Source organism: Blennius ocellaris, assembly GCF_963422515.1.
Source record: "Blennius ocellaris genome assembly, chromosome: 22".
Lineage (NCBI taxonomy): Eukaryota > Metazoa > Chordata > Actinopteri > Blenniiformes > Blenniidae > Blennius > Blennius ocellaris.
This window is the reverse complement of record NC_137671.1, coordinates 4860504-4879962: the sequence shown is the minus strand read 5'-3', so window position 1 is coordinate 4879962 and position 19459 is coordinate 4860504. Positions and strand designations below refer to the sequence as shown.

The 19459-nt window shown below is 43.1% G+C and overlaps 3 protein-coding genes across 3 annotated transcripts; 2 read left to right on the top strand and 1 right to left on the bottom strand.

The window, feature by feature from the left end:
• Positions 1-3601: 3601 nt before the first annotated feature.
• opn1sw1 (opsin 1 (cone pigments), short-wave-sensitive 1) lies at positions 3602-5012 on the top strand (the record flags this gene model as incomplete). Its single annotated transcript, XM_080518203.1, has 5 exons — positions 3602-3941; positions 4071-4239; positions 4325-4490; positions 4578-4817; positions 4911-5012. The coding sequence occupies 5 exons, from the start codon at positions 3602-3604 to the stop codon at positions 5010-5012; spliced, it is 1017 nt and encodes a 338-aa protein (XP_080374329.1).
• A 255-nt stretch (positions 5013-5267) lies between these two features.
• calua (calumenin a) lies at positions 5268-11167 on the bottom strand. The gene is made up of 7 exons (XM_080518204.1): positions 11069-11167; positions 8390-8647; positions 8024-8205; positions 7144-7304; positions 7004-7064; positions 6049-6245; positions 5268-5966 (listed from the first exon to the last, which is right to left on the bottom strand). The coding sequence occupies exons 2-7, from the start codon at positions 8602-8604 to the stop codon at positions 5865-5867; spliced, it is 918 nt and encodes a 305-aa protein (XP_080374330.1). The 5' UTR covers positions 8605-8647; positions 11069-11167; the 3' UTR covers positions 5268-5864.
• A 1626-nt stretch (positions 11168-12793) lies between these two features.
• On the top strand, positions 12794-18186 carry cct2 (chaperonin containing TCP1, subunit 2 (beta)). The gene is made up of 16 exons (XM_080518200.1): positions 12794-12836; positions 13858-13932; positions 14033-14098; positions 14171-14282; positions 14377-14453; positions 14532-14644; positions 14737-14939; positions 15028-15128; positions 15623-15750; positions 15942-16045; positions 16198-16317; positions 16412-16540; positions 16625-16728; positions 16808-16907; positions 17644-17785; positions 17869-18186. Exons 1-16 carry the CDS (start codon positions 12834-12836, stop codon positions 17897-17899), a joined length of 1608 nt encoding a protein of 535 aa, XP_080374326.1. The 5' UTR covers positions 12794-12833; the 3' UTR covers positions 17900-18186.
• The last annotated feature ends 1273 nt before the right edge of the window (positions 18187-19459 follow it).

Sequence of the window (19459 nt, the reverse complement as noted above, 5' to 3'; positions counted from 1 at the left end):
GGAAGAATGTACAAATAAGCAAGATATTTCTACAATATTTTAATAAATAGGACAACTAAACAAAGGAAATCAACAAATAACAAACAACCCGGAGAAATCTACCAAAGATTGGAGGGATCAATAAGTAAACAAGGGAAATCTACAAAAAAAATCATCAACAAATAACAGAAATCTAAAAAGCAACAAGATAATAAGCTATACATGAGGAATACGTAATAAACAGGTTATATCAATAAATAAAGCTGAAAATATTAGAAGCGAACCCAAAAAATCAACAAACAACCGTAAAAATAACAGATAAACTACTGAAATCAATTAATAAGTAAAAATGTCCAACCCATTTTAAAAAGCATGAATAACAAAATCACAAAAACAACACACCTAAACACAAGTTCTTTCTATTTTTACTGAATAAATCCACAAATGAACCTGAAGAATAAGCAAAGGAACAAGAGAAATTATCTAATGAACAAGAACCAAACACAAGAATCTCCGAAAGAATCGATGTAAACAAAGAAAGTCAACTATTTACAAAGACTTTCAGCATGAGAAACATTATGTTGAGTTGTGTCTGGATTGTACTAATTTTTTTTTTTTGTTTTTTTTGTTTTACAAATGTACAACCAGAAAATGTTCTATTTATCCTGCATTTAACCAACAAAAGACTTGAGTGTTTGATCTGTTTTCTGTAGGGTTTTTTTGTGGCATTGAGGTTTTAAATCACATAATCAATACCAACATTAGTCCACTTTTTAACTTGTCATGAGCTTATATTTACTGTCAGCAACAAAAAGGGTTGCCATGGTTTGGTTGCCATGGCGACTCAATTATTCTTCAAGCCACAACTCATTTGTAACTTCAGTCATGAAAAAAATAGTTGAATGGAAAGAAAAATACAAAAAAGTTACAAATATTAAACACAATCAATAAAATATAGGAAAGCTAATAAGCAACATAAATAAACATTCAATAAACAAACAAGATGAATAAAAAAAATAGAAGGAATTTTACAAGAACGTGTTTAAGAGACGAAAAATAGAAATAGATCTTTGTTAAACAGCTTCGGTACAAGAAAACAAAAAGTAAATATTAATTTTAAAATGTAGTTGAAATCAATGAGAAACTGGCAACAGAGTTGTTGTGACTTCATACGAACCGTCTTCCTCCCGCAGCGGCGGCTCGTCCTTCAGCTCCGTGCAGGAGTGGAAGAGGGGATGAAGGTGAAGGAAGGTGGTCTTCATCATCAATGCAGACCAGTATGAACCAGGCTGGCCAGTTATGTGGGGCTTGAGGAGTCTTTATGTGTGTAAGCTGTTTGTGTGTCTCTGGGATTTGGCTGGGGGGGGATTGGAGAAACCTGCTCAGGTAAATCTGAAACATCCGGATTACTGTTGAACTTACAGACATGAAATGCCAAAGGGTCTTAGCGGATTTTTGTCCTGAGACCACCTGCTGCTGCCGCTCTTCATCTCCGTAACTCTGGAGGAGGAGGAGGAGGAGGAGGAGGAGGAGGAGGAGGAGGTGAAGGAGGATGAAGAGGTGAAGGAGGAGGAAGAGGCGGACGAGGAGGAGGTGGGGGAGGAGGAGGAGGAGGAGGATGAAGTGAAGGAGGATGAAGAGGTGAAGGAGGAGGGAGAGGCGGAGGAGGAGGAGGAGGAGGAGGAGGAGGAGGAGGAGGAGGAGGTGAAGGAGGAGGAGGTGAAGGAGGATGAAGAGGTGAAGGAGGAGGGAGAGGCGGAGGAGGAGGAGGAGGAGGTGAAGGAGGATGAAGAGGTGAAGGAGGAGGAAGAGGCGGAGGAGGAGGAGGAGGAGGAGGAGGAGGAGGAGGAGGAGTAGGAGGAAGAGGACCTCCACCACAGGGTCAAGCTGTGAAATCCCACGCTCCACTCAACAACTGAAAACTTTTCACAAACCAGCGATCAGAGATTTCTGACACCCGCCAAAGGTTGACCTGGACTCCAGAAAAAAAACACATTTTGCTACATATCTCACTACATATTTTATTATGTCCTCAGTGGACGTAGTGAAATGATTCAAGAGAATGTGGAGGAATGTGTAATTATTTGAATCTGTGGTGGAGTCAAGGACACTTCTGAAAAACATCGTCTATGAACACTTAAACCACTAAACTGTGAATTTAAAACTATTTAACTGTTGCTACTTCTGAAAAAAAAACATTGACTCTCAACACTTTCTGTGACCGCTTCAGGGAAACATCATCTCAGAACACGTTTTGAAAAATCCTAAAGACTTTTTTTAACAAAAACACTGTCGGTGAACGGCCCCGACACAACATTTAGAGATCATTTCAATAAACCATTGTCTGTGAACAGTTGTGAAACCCACTGTAAGATTGTTTGGAAGCTGCACAACATGTTCACTTTACTATTTCATAAAACAAAGTTCATTTAGAGTGAAACATCTTCAGGGACGAAATCAAACGTGAGACGAGGAAACCGAACGAGACGAACATGTGTTTCACAGTTAACTGAAGCCGTCATTTGTTTAAGTAAAGGTTTTAAGTGACCGAACGGCAACTTTCCAATTGTTAAATTGTTTAACTCCCTCATGTGAGGATTGCATAAATCCAGTTAAAACTGATTAATCCGGTAACTTTTGATTACTGGTCAGCCACTTGCAGCCAGTCGGCCTCAGAAATCACAGGCTAATTCAGTCTCAACTAACAAAACACTAATCAATCAATCAATCAATCAATCAGTTTGACCTGGAAGCCAATCTGTGACGCTGCAGCGCCTCTGCAGCAGCATCCTGAAGCGTACAGAACGTGTAGTGTAAATAAACATTTATTTCAATCTCAAGGTGAATTTGATCAGGTTGATTTTCAATAAATGGCTAAAGCAGGTAAAAAACTGCTTTATTGAAAAGAAATGACAGGAAAGAAAAAAATGGAGATAAAGAATGATGGAAGTGGAGGTAGGACAATTAAAGAGGGAATAAGAGAGAAAAAAGATAAAAGAAGAAAAATTGAAAGGAAAGAAGAAATAAAAGGAAAAGTTAAAGGGGGAAAAAAAAGGAAAAATAAAATAAAATTCAATAAAATAAAGTAAAAAAGAGAACAAGAAAGAGCTCAAGAGGCTTAAACAGCCAAGATGTATAAATGGGCTGAAGCTGGAAAATCTTTTAAACCAGCTAAAAATACAACAAACGCTTTTTTGTTTTAAGTTCTTTTTCATCATTGCAGCTCCCAGGCGAGTTTTGCGGCTGCAGTCAAATTTTACTTAGTGGAAATCCCTAAAAAAAAGTTGCAGAACCCTGGTCTACACCAACAAAAACTCAAAATACCAAATACTATAGACACAGAGGGAGAAACTGAAGGTGATCATAGAGATTTTCACCTCCAAAGGCTGATCTCCTCCTCCTTGTTTCCTGATTCAGAGATGAGCTGTGAGGTTAACGTAAATCCCGGCTGCTAAGCTGATTGAAGTGCTTAGCCCCATTTATTGTCAGGCAGAAGGTGAACGTCTTTAATCTCGCAAGTTTAGAAAAAGCTGCGCGGCTCAGTCTTCGGTGTAAGTGGTTTACGAGTGTATATAAAGGGGCTTAAGTCCTCCGGTGTGGCAGACAGCGCAGAGTCGTCACCATGGGGAAGTACTTCCACTTGTACGAGAACATCTCGAAGGTGAGCCCCTTCGAGGGGCCGCAGTACTACCTGGCCCCCATGTGGGCCTTCTACCTGCAGACGGCCTTCATGGGCTTCGTGTTTTTCGCCGGCACGCCCTTAAACTTTATCGTTCTCGTCGCCACGGCCAAATACAAGAAGCTCCGGGTCCCACTCAACTACATCCTCGTCAACATCTCCTTCGCCGGGTTCATCTTCGTCACCTTCTCCGTCAGCCAGGTGTTCATCTCGACCATGAGGGGCTACTACTTCCTGGGCCACACGCTGTGCGCGATGGAGTCTGCCATGGGCTCAATAGCAGGTAAGACGGCTCCGCCGGTCGATACTGGTAGAATCTGGTCGGCATGTACTAGGTATGTTCAGTTCTAGGTACGTGCAGCCGATGACCGTCTCTCTCTCTCTCTCTCTCTCTCTCTCTCTCTGCCCTCAGGGCTGGTGACGGCCTGGTCTCTGGCGGTCCTTTCCTTCGAGAGGTACCTGGTCATCTGTAAACCGTTCGGAGCCTTCAAGTTCGAAAGCACTCACGCCTTGGCTGCCGTGGGCTTCACCTGGTTCATGGGCATCGGCTGCGCCATCCCGCCTTTCTTCGGCTGGAGCAGGTGGGGAACTCCAGTCAGGATACGCCTGCCGGACGCCGGCGAGCCGAGGTCTTGACGGCGCCCCTCTCTCTCTCTCTCTTTGCAGGTACATCCCCGAGGGTCTGGGCTGCTCCTGCGGACCCGACTGGTACACCAACAACGAGGAGTACAACTGCACCAGCTACACCTACTTCCTGATGGTGACCTGCTTCATCGCCCCACTCTTCATCATCATCTTCTCCTACTCGCAGCTTCTCGGCGCCCTGAGAGCGGTGAGTCTGGAGATTTGACCTCACAGGCGAAAGAGGTGGGTCGCCTGCAGCGTGTGCCGCTTCACAGCTTCGGTTTGTGTCCCGCAGGTCGCCGCCCAGCAGGCGGAGTCAGCCTCCACCCAGAAGGCAGAGAAGGAGGTGTCCAGGATGATCATTGTGATGGTGGGGTCCTTCATCACCTGCTACGGCCCCTACGCCCTGGCGGCCATCTACTATGGCTTCTCCAGTGACGAGAACAAAGACTACCGACTCGTCACCATCCCCGCGTTCTTCTCCAAGAGCTCCTGTGTCTACAACCCGCTCATCTACGTCTTCCTCAACAAACAGGTGAGGAAGTTTGTGTGTGTGTGTGTGTGTGTGTAGGTATATATGTGTGTGTGTGCACCTCACACATTCCTGCTGTTTTCTCCCCCCCCCCAGTTTAACGGCTGCATCATGGAAATGGTGTTTGGGAAGACAATGGATGAATCGTCTTCAGTTTCTTCCAAGACTGAGGTGTCTTCAGTCTCCACAGCTTCTTAAAGTCGTCACTGACTGCTGGCAAACATGTAAATACAGTTTGTATAAAACAGCCCAACATGAGCTGGGAAGATTTCTTTTATAATAGGAAGCGCATTTGTTTAGAAGAAACCGCAACAAAACTATAAAAAGGAAATAAAAAGGAAAAAGAAACTGCTCGTTTGTCCTGGTTTTTTTTACTCTCCTGTCACCTTTTACACTGAATAACAACCGGAAAGGAAATGTTTGAATGTTTTTATTAGCAAACCACATGTAGAGGTCCAAAATACCCTGATTTTCAGTGTGTGTGTGTGTGTGTGTGTTCATTAATTTCACCAACTCCCATCACGTTAGTGGGTCACATGATGTTTCAAGAGAAAACACAACTCGTGGCAACTCGTGGTTGCATTTGTAATAAAACAACACACACAGAGAACAAAGTGATATATATATATGTATATATATATATCAGCTGGAGAGACGTATCCTCATGTTATTGGCTCACAATGTGCAGTGACGTTGCTGTCGAGAGGTGGAAATCTACTAAAATAAAGAAACGGTAAAAAAAAAATTTACATACTCCATATTAATATCAAAGAAGGGGAAATGTTGGCAGAGTACACAGTGGCCCACAAATCCCTAAAAAAATATGAGGATATGTCACATTCATTCATGTTTTCTTCCCACACACACGCAAAAAAAGGTCCAATATTGTGACACTAATGAAACAATACCGCAAAAATAAAAACAAGCGACCCACACACACGTCACACAGGACCAAAGTAGAAAAATGTTTTTAAATAAAAAAGCCTAAAATGAGAAAGAAAGTTAAAGCCCCAGACAGAAAATAAATTAACCTCCCGGTAAATCCCCAGTTCAGAACTCGTCGTGGTGAAGCGCCTCGCCGTAGTTTGTCACCTGGCTCCCGACGAACACCTTGTAACTCCCCAGGATTTCGTCTTTGGTGAGTTTTCCGTCCTGGCGGCAAAAAACAAAAGCAGCGGAGAGTGAGACTGGGGGGGGGGGGGGGTCGCGTCACGCAGGTGAAGGCGGGTCTCACGTGGTCGGCGTCGGCCTCGTGCAGCAGGTGTTGAGCCTCGATCTTGACGTGGTCCTCGTCGGGTAGGATCCAGTCCAGGACCTCCTTCCGGTCCAGCTTCCCGTCTTTGTTTTGGTCTCTGGCCTCGGCGAAGTGTTTCCGCTCCTCGTCTAACCACTGCGGCTCCTCCTCCCCATCCTCCAGGGCGTACGCGTCAGCTGCACACAGCCCGCTGTGCAATTTAGTTACTATACGGTACTCAGTTACTCTCTGACACTCTGTAGTTACTGTGAAGGATTTAGTTACTATGCTGTAAACAGCTGTCAGGTAGTAAGGCCCCCTCATTTATCCAACATTTCAAATGAGAATGTATTTTTACGCCTTGTCTTCACTAAAGTTCTCTATTTACACGGCAACATTTCGAAGGTGGCGCTAAACCGCCATTGTTGTTATTGCGACTGAGCATGTGCAGAAAAAGTATTGGCTGCGGCTGTAGGGTGCATGTGGAGGAGAAGCGTTTCAGAAAAGTTAAGTTTTTCCACCGTTTAGACGAGGACGGATTCGAGAAAGTTTTCAAAAAGTCGTGTTTTCCTCCATCTACACAGAGACGGAGTCGTTTTCCAAAAGTTCCACCTTGGGAGCAGTTTTCAACAAAGTTTGTCTGTTTTAAGAGGCTTCGAGTCACGCAAATGGGGCTTCAGTTACTATGCAGTACTCAGTTACTGTGCAATATGTAGTGCTGTACTCAGTTATTTAGTTACTTACTGTGCGGGACTCATTTGCTGTTTCTATTTTAGTTACTGTGCTGCACTGAGTTACTTTGGAGTATCAATTTACTGTGCAGCCTTCATTTCCTGTGTTCCACAAAGCTACTGTCGAAGTTACAATACAGGACTTGGCTAATTATGCTTAGTTAGTTACTGTGTGGTACTCAGTTACTCAGCAATACTAATTTTTTCAGTGGCAGTATCTTTACCAATGTACTCTTCAATGCTGAGGAATCCGTCTTTGTCCTTGTCCATGTCTTCCATGGCTTCCTGCGAGCACAAAGGTCAAACGTTTGAGTCTGACCGTCGTGCGACGTCGGTGACATCACGGTGACATCATCAGACTCACCTGCACCACAATGTCCTTCATGTGTCTGAACTCTTCAGGGTGAAAAAACGCGGCGTACTCCTCTCTGTCTGCCAGCATGTCGCCGTTTTTGTCCGCGAATTTGAAGCGCCGCTCGTCTCTGGCCCTCGTGGCGGCGTCGTCGGCGTCGGCGTCGGAGTTGTCTGAGGGAACCAATCAGGATCAGGATCAGGAAATAATCCAGTGCAAAGTCGTCATCAAGACCAGAATCAGGAAATGATCAAGTATTTAATGACGATAAAAACAGGTACTAACTCAAAAAATTGTAAATATTTGAAAACTTGATCACAAAATCATTTTGTTAATATTATTATTATTATTATTATTATTATTATTATTAAAAGAAATCTGAGAATTATTAGATAAGAAATCAGGAAATCATCTCGCCATAAATAAGAAAATAATCTGTAAAGAAAATCTGATAATAATCTAATAATTAGTGAGGAAATAATCTGGTGATAAATCAGGAAATATATCAAGATATAATCAGTTTGAAATATGATAAAATAAAAAATTATGCATCAACAAAATAATCTGGTAATAAATCGAGAAATGATCTGATAAGAAATCCTAAATTAATCTGGTCCCCCAAAAACAAAAATCTGGAAATAATCTGGCAATAAATTAATAAAATAATGTGGTAATCAATCACAAAAGAATCTTCTGATAAATGGGGAATAAATCAGGGGATAAGTCAAGACATAAACTGGTCTTAAATGGGTAAATAATGAAGAAATAAATTGAGCAATAATCTGATAATGCGGTAAAGACTTAGAAAATATTCTGGGAATAAACGAGAAAATAATCTGGTAATAAATGGGGAAATAATCCAGCACTGGTACGAATCACAGAGAGTTTTTACTGGAGGTGAAGTCGGTGTACTCGGCCCAGCTGATGAAACCGTCTTTGTTCTTGTCGATGTCGTCCCAATGAAGCTCCTCGTCCTCATAAATCTGTTTCTTGTGAATGTGCACGATCCAAACCTCCAGCTCCTCCTCGGTGACGAAATCGTTTTTGTCTGAGTCGATTTTATCCACGATGACGCTGCAGAGAGACGGTCAGAGAAGAGTTTCCCCTGCTGATCTGTGTCAATACGTCGCAAACAGTAGTTGAATAAACTCTGCAAGCATACGAGAGGACTCGTTCGGCAAGCTCTGGATATTTGCTGTGAGGATAATAAAAGCAGTTGGAGTTGAATTCAATTCTTTTTTTTTTTTTTTTAACTCACCCGAGCCTCCGTTTGCTCTCCTCTGGCGGGAGCTCAGCGAAGGCCTGGGCCCGGTCGAGTCCCAGGAAGGCCTCGTGGTCGAAGTTGAAGCTTTCCTGGTCGTTGTGCTCCAACTTGCTGAGCTCCTCCTCGTGATGAACCCGATCTTTTTTGGTGGGCTTGCTGGTCGCCGAGACGACGCAGAAGGCGAAGCACATGAGCAGCGGACGGACCATGGCGACGGGCCCGGGACAAGGTGAGAGCGTCGTGAGGCGGGACCTGCCGAGAACGTGGAGGCCATCAGGACCGGGGGAAGGGTGTTGAGGTCCTCAAATCTCTCACTGACAACAACAACAACAACAACAACGCAAACGTCCGCAAACACTGACGGCTTTGTCCGTTCATAAAAAGTATAACTCACTAATGTCTTTAGTGTGTGACTGGGAGAGTTCAGTGTACTTTAATAGAGAAAGCAGACATGTCGCTGGTTTAGATGAAGCCACAATAGAAGGTAATTCAGGTTCTACTGTGACGCAGTGAGTCTTTCATATTAACCCGAACAGTTAGAATCTTGCCATTGAAGAGTTTTACAAAGGTTAAAGTGGCTAAAAAGTGCTAAAGAGAAACATAGCGTTGTTTTTGTTTTCTCCTCTTCGCCAGTTCCAATATTGCGGATGGATTTTTTTTTTAATTATCTCTCCACGCCTTCGTTAATGTTTGCAGTTCTTCATTACACTATGGAGCTATCCTCCTCCGAGGCCACGTTGACACGTAACCTGGGTTTTTATAAAAACTAAATCTTTATTTACACAGACCGCATACACAGCTGGTTCAGCGCTACAATGAACATGCCAAGCCTGTAGGGGGCAGTGTAACGAGAAGCATGAAACCATGACAGCCAATGAGAATCATGGGGGAAAAAAAAAACATGACGTCACGAATTGTGACGTAAATCTCTGCTTTACCCTCCTTTAGATGCAAACGGAAAGACAGAGTTTTTCTAAATCATTGTTTGTTTTGACTCTCAGCTGCGTTTATGCGTGAATACAAGGGAAATATCGCAAACCCAGAGAAATATCACTGTTTTGTAAAAACCCGGGTACGTGTAAACGCGGCTTGAGTTGTTGCCTTAAATAAGTGACTCAGCGTTAAAAGGTTCCTCATATTATACTGACGCATTAATATGACTCACTACTGCCCTCTAATGGCCAAAACAGCATTACTTCAAATTTACAGACTGCACCTCTCACTGTTTCCCATCAGAAAGTGTTGTTTAAACAGCAAATTATAAACGAGGCCACAGTGAAGTCAGTTCATCCGAGTTTTCCAAGAACGAGTTCGACAAGCCTGGTTTCTAATGATACAGTTAATTTAATCATCGGTGCAATTGCTCAAACAAAAAGAACATGAGTGAGGGCGAATCAAACAGGTTTGTATGAATGAGTCAATGTTGGTGTTCCTGTGTTTTTCTATCATTAAGTAGTTATCTTGAGTACTTCTACTCGGAGGAGGAGTTTTTCCAGTTATTCTACTGATACAATTCACATCATCGACCTTCTGTGGTCAAACTGATAAATGACAAATATATTGATGTATTTATGTCATTTTTTTGGATACTTGAGTTTTTTTTTTTAAATATGCATCATCTACACATTCATTCATTCATTCATTCAAGTAAACTTTTACTTTACTTTTGTGGTTGCTCAGGATGGAACTAATGGGTACAAAAACATTACTATTATTATGTAGTATTATTGACCACTTGTATTTTTTGTACTTTTTCTAAATATGCAATACTTAATTACAACTCACAACATGAAGTTACTGTTAAGGAGTTAAAGATATGAAATACAATTTTAGGTATGCGAACCATCACAAGTATATTTATGTTAACTTTTATACATACATGTTTATACATACAAGTTCAATTTATATAATGTGTCTATTTCTATTTATTCTATTTCATTACTTTGAAAATCACGGGTAACTCCTATATTTAGATGGTACTGATTTAAATAGCTGATATTAACAATGAGCGAATTTGGTGAAAAAGCAACTAATATTTTCATTCATTTCTGACAATTTTGTACTTTTACATGTAACGTGATGGTAGTTTTACTTCAGTGCACAATATCACAATTGTTTCCACGGCTGAAGAAACAAAATCCATGCATTTTAAACAAAATAAGAATAAATATACTGTTTTCCATAAGGATCCACTAAATCTTACCTCTTGTTTATAAAACGCTGAATGGTCTTGGACCTAAATTTACAACAAAATCTTAAACATCCAGATCTCTGAGGATTTGTTTGTCATTTATCTTTTCCTTCATTATAAGTTGGGAACCAGCAAAGTCAGCTTCTCATTGCACAGACTAAATGTACATGTATATTTATCTTATAAGATAAGATAAAGGCGTGTCTTATCTTATCTTATCTTATCTTATCTGTATATATGACAAATTAAGATCTAGAAATGTGACTTGCTTGTGTCTGAATGTTGATATTTTAGTAGATTCACCTTGCTTTCTAGTTTCTCCATCATTTGTTAGTAATCATGTTATCTCAGAGTTTTAACAATTCTGTCAAACATGATGCTGTCACCTCATCATAACCATATTTGGAAAAATAGAATATCAGCATAAACACAAGTTAAATTATAACTTAAAAAAAGAAAAAAGCCTTTGCGTATATCCTTACCTGTGCGCGCGCTGCTCGTCCAACGTGTGCGTGTGTTTCTGTGTGTGTTTTTGCGCTTCTGCGCGTGTAAATAGAGGCGCTCACTTCCGCGTTCCAAGCAGCAGCCAATCAGCTCTCATTGGTCCAGTTCGGCGAGGCCTGACGTCACCCAGTGTCGCACCGCATTGCGATTGGTCCACTTCAGCGAGCGCTCCCCTCGCCGACGGGACCGCGCCCGGGGAGTCGCACCGCGTCGTGATTGGTCGACCCTCGTACGTGGTCCAATAAGGGGCGCGCTGCGCGCGAGGTGGGGCCCGCTTCGCGCTGCCACGTCTCTTCACGCGAACGTGAATCGTATTAATACATTGATTAGTGAAAAATAAACACTTGAAGCGGATTCCTTCGAGCTAAACAAACACGTAATGTTTATTATTCCAAATCAAGCTGTGAGTACAGAGGAACGAGACGTTACTTCGCTCCTCCTCTGATACCTGCAGGGGTGAAAGTAGTGAATCACAGTTACTCACATTGCAATCGATTAGTATGTTTCCACACTTGAAACACACTATGTAAATTAACTCATATTAATCTACTTTATATCACAGGTGTAACTCTGCTGATTTATTCACACTATGTCATCTGATGTTCATCTTTTAAAAAGGTAGAATTCTTACAAATATTAAAATTTTTATTCCTATACAGTCAAATGTAACCGTGATTTAGAGAAAGGAACCCAACAATTCCACACGAGCAAATGATGGAAAGGTTCTAAACTCATTATTAAGCTGCAGAACCAGAGTCAGAGGCGGGACGTCCAGTAAGCAGCACGCTGGGAATGATGTGTTCTTCTGGGGTAACGTGGGACTATTAGCTCTTACAGATATGACGGAGCCTTTGTAGGTTAAAAGAAGGATCTGAATTATTTTCTAAATCTAAGAAGAAAAAAAGAAAATACTGGAAAACTGTGATGCATGATTGTAACTTTATGGCCTAATTATTGATATATTTCCCTATGAATATAGTTTGTTTCTTTTTCTGATTAGAATTAATGCCTAAACAAAATATTTAGAAGACATTTTTATTTTATGTGCAATCTCAAAATATAAAAAAAATACATTACATTTCTTGCTTGCTACAGGTATTTCATTTACAGAGACCTTAAAAATGTTTATCAGAAATGTAGACAAAGAAATCTGGAAAATGTGACAACGTGTCTTTAAATAATATGAAAGTGTGATCCCAAAAATAATTCATTTTAATGGAAGAAAAGCTCACATTCTTTTTATAGATGTACGCTTGAAACATATAGAAACAGATTTAAAACTTGTTTTTTTAAACTTTGATACTAAAGGTGGTGTTCTTTAAAAAGGAAAACTTGATCTTCTTAAATAAACTGTTTTAAGCTAAAATGATCAAAATATAACATTTTATGTGAGATAAAGCGTATGGAAGATTCACAGCCTGAATTAAATTGAGGGAGAAATGGCTTTTCCTTTGTCTTCTGAGATTATTTTATATCAACACAATTTAAAACAAACAACATACAACACATTTTGTTTTGTTTTAATGAAGAGATAAAAGCTAATAATGTGTATGTTGAATATGAACAACGTTAGCCTTAAACAAAAACACTGAAGTACAGAAAAAGAGTTTGAAATAAACTAAATGTATATCTTTTCAATCATGGGCCTTGAACGCATCAGATTGCTTGTACGTGCAACGTCATCACGTCGTCCTTCCTCCTTCTGCGTGTGTGCCGTGCTCCAGCTCTGAAACAACAGTCATCATGGTCAGCTTTCATTCACATTTATTACCTTTTTCATGCGTTAAAAACAAAAATATCTCCTGCTGTCTACAGGGAAAACATACGAGGACTCAGTGTCGCTACTCGATTGTTCTTTATGTTTCTTCGATGGGCGTATATTTCTTCGTTAGCTCGCAGTGCTAACCGGTGAATGACCACATGGGCGTTGCGGACTCGCTAGCAATTGAGCTAACAAGAGTCTTTTATCGTTTAACTTTCGTTAGCTGTGTTGAAACCGACACAGCAGCTGCAGCCCAGGAGCTTTTATGCGTTATGTGTGTTTATGCGTAATTTATTTTTGTAAAGTTCGCTCTCGTTTCCCTGATTTAGCTGGTTAGCATGCTAACCAAGGCTAGCCTGTCACCACCGGGGCTTTGTGACTGTCAGGATCAAATGTGATTTTTTTTTTGTCAGTCAGAATGCAGCAATTGGCTGGATGTGTGATTAAAAGCTGATGTTTTTCATAATAGTTTTGCATCTTGGTGATGGTCCCGGTCTATATTTTCACGGGTTTTATTGGATTATCCGTTATATATCGTCTTAAAGCTTCTAGTGGGTTCTGGGATGAAAGGGGCGGGGTGAGCCGCTGCTGCGTTCAAACGTGCTCGGATTAAAGAAATCTATCCACGCCCAGTCTCAATCGGCAAAGAAAAAAAAATATTAAAAAGTAAAACTTAAGAATTAGGATTTATATTACAATTAAAACCCAATAAATAATGTTGAGGTCTTTTGAAACTATTGACTTCCATTTTTGCAGTTTGTTTTGATTGAGAGGTGATTTATTTGTAACTGCCTCATTCTCTTTTTTTCCCCCAATTTACCATTATTGACATTATTTACTTTGTTCTCATATATCCTCCTTTGTTCTTTTTCTAACCTAATTGTCAATGGTTTCAACATATTTATGGATTTTCCCAGTTTCTTCACAACTCTCCCACTATGTTTTTATTTGCGTTCCGATTGCTTGTTTATGTAAACACTGTTCCTGGTTGTTTTGCCTGTGTAGGCGTCCTTATCAATGGCCCCCGTCAACATCTTCAAACATGGAGCGGATGAAGAGAAAGCCGAGACGGCCCGGCTGGTGCGTTCAGTCAACTCCATTTAATAACTTTTTATTTTAACATTTGTTGAAAAGCTTCCCATCTAAAACTGTTGTTGTTGTTTTAAAAAAAAAATCACAGTCATCTTTCATCGGCGCCATCGCCATCGGAGACCTGGTGAAAAGCACTCTGGGGCCGAAGGGCATGGTGAGTGCGAGTGTGTGAGACGGTCACGAAAACGCAGAAGGTTTTTTCTCTCAACACACGTCTGCGTTACAGGATAAGATTCTGCTGAGCGGCGCGAAGGGCGGCTCGGTGACCGTCACCAACGACGGGGCGACGATCCTCAAAGCCATCGGCGTCGACAACCCGGCCGCGAAAGTCCTCGTCGGTGAGTGAACCCTTCGTCTCCATGGAAACGGGAGGGGAAACGCGTAAATCTACAAATGTGACTCGTCGCCGCTAACGTCCGAACTCTGCCGCAGACATGTCGAAGGTCCAGGACGACGAGGTCGGAGACGGCACCACGTCGGTCACCGTGCTCGCCGCGGAGCTGCTGCGGGTAAAAAACGCCACCGCTCGGGCGGCCTCGCGCGATCAAAGTGCTTTCCGGTTCTAACCGCCATCCCCCGGGTTTCAGGAGGCGGAGCTCCTGATCGCCAAGAAGATCCACCCGCAGACGATCATCTCCGGCTGGAGGAAGGCCACGCAGACGGCCAGGGACGCTCTGAGGGAAGCGGCAGTCGACCACAGGTAGGAAGAAAAAGGGGGTGGGGGGGGGGCAAAGAAACGGTAAATGAAAGGGTTGGCTGGAAGTCTGACGTGGTCCCGTGTGGTTGCCGTAGCGACGACCCAGCCCGCTTCCAGGAGGACCTGCTGAACATCGCGCGCACCACGCTGTCCTCCAAGCTGCTGACGCACCACAAGGACCATTTCTCCCAGCTGGCCGTGCAGGCCGTGCTGCGGCTCAAGGGCTCCGGCAACCTGGAGGCCATCCACGTCATCAAGAAGCTCGGAGGAAGTCTCACCGACTCCTACCTGGACGAAGGTGGGATGCGCACACACACAAATACACACACAAATACACACACACACCAGCCGGATCCCTCACTAATGTGTGTGTGTGTTGCGTTCAGGGTTCCTGCTGGATAAAAGGATCGGGGTGAACCAACCGAAGAGACTCGAGAACGCAAACATCCTGATCGCCAACACGGGCATGGACACTGACAAGATCAAGGTATAAACATATACACGCGCACACAAATACACTTGCACACACCAATGCACACATTCATTCAGTAATACACTCGCATTAATATAATAACTGAAATGCGCTAATCCATCCATGCATCTTCTACACTGCTAATCCTGTTCAGAGTCACCGTCACACACACTGATTCACCAATACACAATCAAAGCATCATCAACACTCTTACACACTTATCAACCCGCGAGTTCAACCCAGGATCAGTGTGTGTTCAACATCGCAGGGGCGGAGTTTGCAGCGTCTCACCAATCAATTTACAGATGACCGAAGGAGCTGTTGTTCCCTGAGAATATGAAGAATTAAAACACGTCCACCAGCATTTCCTGACTTGTTAGCGTGTGACTTCATAAGATTATATGATTAAAACATTCATGAACGGCTCAGTGGGTCGTTGGCGCCTCCTCATGCTCTCTCCAGTATTTGAACAAAGTCAGAAGGCCTCACGTCCCGCGTGTGTCCCTCAGGTGTTCGGCTCCAGGGTTCGAGTGGACTCCACGGCGAAGGTGGCCGAGATCGAGATGGCCGAGAAGGAAAAGATGAAAGAGAAGGTGGATCGCATCCTGAAGCACGGCATCAACTGCTTCATCAACAGGTCCGAGCAACACCCGCCTCCTCCTCCCGTCCTGACCTCCTCCGCGTCGCCCACACGTTTGTCTGGAAACGGCTGTGGTTCAGTGGGCGGGGCTTATTGACCCGCGTCCAACGCGCGCACGCGGAGATCAAAGGCTAATTGTTTGTCGAGCACAATAATGGCAAAATAAAACAATGCGGTTTCTCTCACAGACAGTTGATCTATAATTACCCGGAGCAGCTGTTCGCTCAGGCCGGCGTCATGGCCATCGAGCACGCAGACTTCGCCGGAGTGGAGCGCCTCGCCCTCGTCACCGGTACGGATCCATCCAGTCACGGCGATTCGGGAGTTCGCGGCTTTTTCTTGAAATCTGAGGCGATTCGAAGCTCGTTGGCGAAACGCGGCTCCTCTGCTGCGTGGACTTGACACACACTAAAGTGTGTGCGTGTGCGTGTGTGTGTGTGTCAGGTGGTGAGATCACATCCACCTTCGACCATCCGGAGATGGTGAAACTGGGTCACTGCAAACTGATCGAGGAGGTGATGATCGGCGAGGACACACTCATCCACTTCTCCGGAGTCGCTATGGGTACACACACACTAACACACTCTCCCTGTAACACACACACACACACACACACACACACTCGCCTGGATTCACACCTGTGGCTCCGCCCCCTCAGGTGAGGCGTGCACCGTGGTGCTGCGCGGAGCGACTCAGCAGATCCTGGACGAGGCAGAGCGCTCGCTGCACGACGCTCTCTGCGTGTTGTCTCAGACGGTGAAGGAGCCGCGCACCATCTACGGAGGAGGTAAAACAAAAACAAACGCGCCCTCTGATAAACACACATCCGGGTTGTTTGTCCGCGGCGCTAATCGCGGTCCTTCACACTCAGGCTGCTCCGAGATGCTGATGGCCAAAGTGGTGACGGATCTGGCCAATAGGACGCCAGGCAAGGAGGCGGTCGCCATGGAGTCGTTCGCCAAAGCTCTGAGGATGGTGAGCGGAGTTTGTTTATTCTCTACTGAGCTCATGTGTGAAAAGAAAAGTGCTTGACGTTCGTCCCCCCTCCGTCCAGCTGCCGACCATCATTGCGGACAACGCCGGCTACGACAGCGCCGACCTGGTGGCTCAGCTGAGGGCCGCACATCAGGACAACAAGACTACGTTCGGACTGAGTGAGTCCAAACCGCGTGACGGGACGCCGCCAACCGCGAAAACTCAAACCGCTACCTATTTACCAACATGTGACGACCTCCACGTTACGCTGCTAATGTCTCAAAACCACATTTTAATACAACGACGAGCGTTAAATTGCTCCCCTCTCAGTGCACTCTGCTAATTTTGCGGCAAATCTCACACCCGTCTCATTAGCATCGACTTGGCTACCTCTGCCGCCTGCGGAATTAAAATAGGAAACTTTTCAGGTGATTCTGCCGACATCATGCTGATTTTACCGACAATTACCTCAATGTTTGTAAAGTTGCAATCCGCCACAGTGTTTATACTCTTGTAACCTCGCGCTTAAGAAAAAGTTTAGCGTTGACACGGAAACACTTTGAAAACGATGTCTGTTTACACCGAATCAGCTAAAAACGGTGTCGTTGGCATGCCAGGCCACTAGTTGGAGCTGTTGATTGTTTTCGTAATGAAGTCACCCACACATGCACGCAGATAACAACATGTGATAAATATTACCAGTGGGAATACACGAGCAGACAATGAACTGGGGGCCGCTGTTCTTGTCCATCTACTGAGCATGTGCAGAACAATCGTTTACTACGTCAGTAGCAGCTTTTCAAAAAGTTGCTTTTTCGGCGTCTCTGCACACTGTTGCGTAAACAAACCCCAATATTTGAAATGGGACTAACCTGTCACCTCACGGCTAACGCGGCGCCTCTCTCCGCCCCGCAGACATGTCCGAAGGCGTCGTGGGGAACATGGTGGAGCTCGGCGTCACCGAGTCCTTCCAGGTGAAGCGCCAGATGCTGCTGAGCGCCTCCGAGGCCGCCGAGATGATCCTGAGAGTCGACAACATCATCAAAGCCGCGCCGAGGTCGGTTGAAGCGACACGTTCTGCAGTTAGCCTCGCCACGCGCGTCTCGTTTTAATCGCCGTTTCCCTTCTTCTCTCGTTCAGGAAGCGAGTGCCCGACCACCACCCCTGCTAGAGGAAGAGGAGGCCGACGATGAAGATTTGGGGAGGGATCAGTTTTGTTATTTATCACCTCTGTGTAGTAAAACAAAAACGCTCCACTCTGTTTTGCTTTGTTTTTTTTCTCTGTGCTGATGCTAGCGGGGCAGGCGCTAAACGCGCAGCTGCTGTTAGCATACAGTGATGATGGTAGATGAGGATGATGATGGTAGCTCGGGTTGCTAACGCTAGTCCAACGACGACTGTAAGAGGTCATTTCAACGTTCTTTGTTTTGTTTACTGAAATAAAAAAATGAATCTTCATCAGCTCATCTGTTCGTTTTTTGATTTTTATTTTAGAGTATAAAAAAAACAATCATGACCTTCGTCCAACTTTAATTGGCTTTCATTCATTTATGTTTTTGACCGCGTGTGTTTATTAATTAGATTATAGGGCATTGACAGCAAACCAAATAATCTGCATAAATTCTAAAACTCCTTTACATTTTTTTTTTTGTCATTCCATAAAGTGAAACCCGAATATTTTATTCTGTAAATAATAATAGAGGATTCTGTAATATACTGGATTCTGAGAAGCCATGGCTGTCAACCACCAACTTTTATTTTCTTCTATGGTCTACAAGTCAATTATATAATGGGAAAGTCACACTGCCACCTACTGGTTATACTGAGTAGTGCAGCTTCTACTTAAATACACTAAAAATCTCCCTTAAGCTTCTGTATATAACGTGACCATAACCATTATGAACACGAATTATAGATCACATCAGACTCTGTTTAAACAAAATAACCCAGTCCTGATGAGACTACATTTTTTAAACAACTCACAACACTTAATCTTGTGGCAAAACTGAAAAGATAATAAAAAATAACGTTACAAATGGAATGAATATTTCAACCCTTTTTCTTTAAATGTGGATTATTGTAGCTCGCAGGTAATGAAAACCCGAAATTCACTGCCTCAGAAAATTTGTATATTATATAAGATTAATAAAAAAAAAAAAAGGATGTTTTCAACAGAAATGCGAGGCTTCTCAAAAATATGTAAATTTCTCTACAGGTCTACTGTTGGGTGTGATGCTCTCCCTGTATGCAGGTGACATTGGAGTAAATGTCGGCAAATGTCTTTGTACGTTTGCTGATTTCGCCAACATTACAAACATTACAGCTAATTTGGGGGAGTTTATTAGTGACGATAAGATAGCTAATGGTGCTAACATCCATGCTAAGTGTGCTAATACATTAGCCGCCACAGTTGCCCTCGACATCTGGTCGGAGTCACTGAGACCTGAAAGAGTCAACATTAGAGAAGTTACACAAACAAACTTGAACAAACATTAAAAAAAAAATAATAGTCGTGCTCATCAATGAAAAGTGATATTTTTGGAATATTTTATTGATAGAAAACGTTTTTTGATGTTAATAACTTAAAGGTTGACAGCAGTTCATTCAAAGTAATAAAAGTTTGGGTGAAAAGTTAAGAATTAGTTTGTTTGTATTCTAAAAATGCAACCAGTATATTTTGGTAACTACTGAAATAAAAGATTTTCTTTCATTCAGATCTGGTGAAATCTTC

Bases quoted from the DNA above. Each gene is read 5' to 3' on its own strand.
- calua (XM_080518204.1), bottom strand. From the start codon at position 8,604: ATGGTCCGTCCGCTGCTCATGTGCTTCGCCTTCTGCGTCGTCTCGGCG. The intron at 8,206-8,389 runs GTGAGTTAAAAA...GTCTCTCTGCAG, and splicing joins GAGAGCAAACGGAGGCTCGG to CGTCATCGTGGATAAAATCG. The intron at 7,305-8,023 runs GTAAAAACTCTC...TGGTTCCCTCAG, and splicing joins GTACACCGACTTCACCTCCA to ACAACTCCGACGCCGACGCC.
- cct2 (XM_080518200.1), top strand. The intron at 14,283-14,376 runs GTGAGTGAACCC...ACTCTGCCGCAG, and splicing joins GGCCGCGAAAGTCCTCGTCG to ACATGTCGAAGGTCCAGGAC. The intron at 14,454-14,531 runs GTAAAAAACGCC...CCCGGGTTTCAG, and splicing joins TCGCCGCGGAGCTGCTGCGG to GAGGCGGAGCTCCTGATCGC.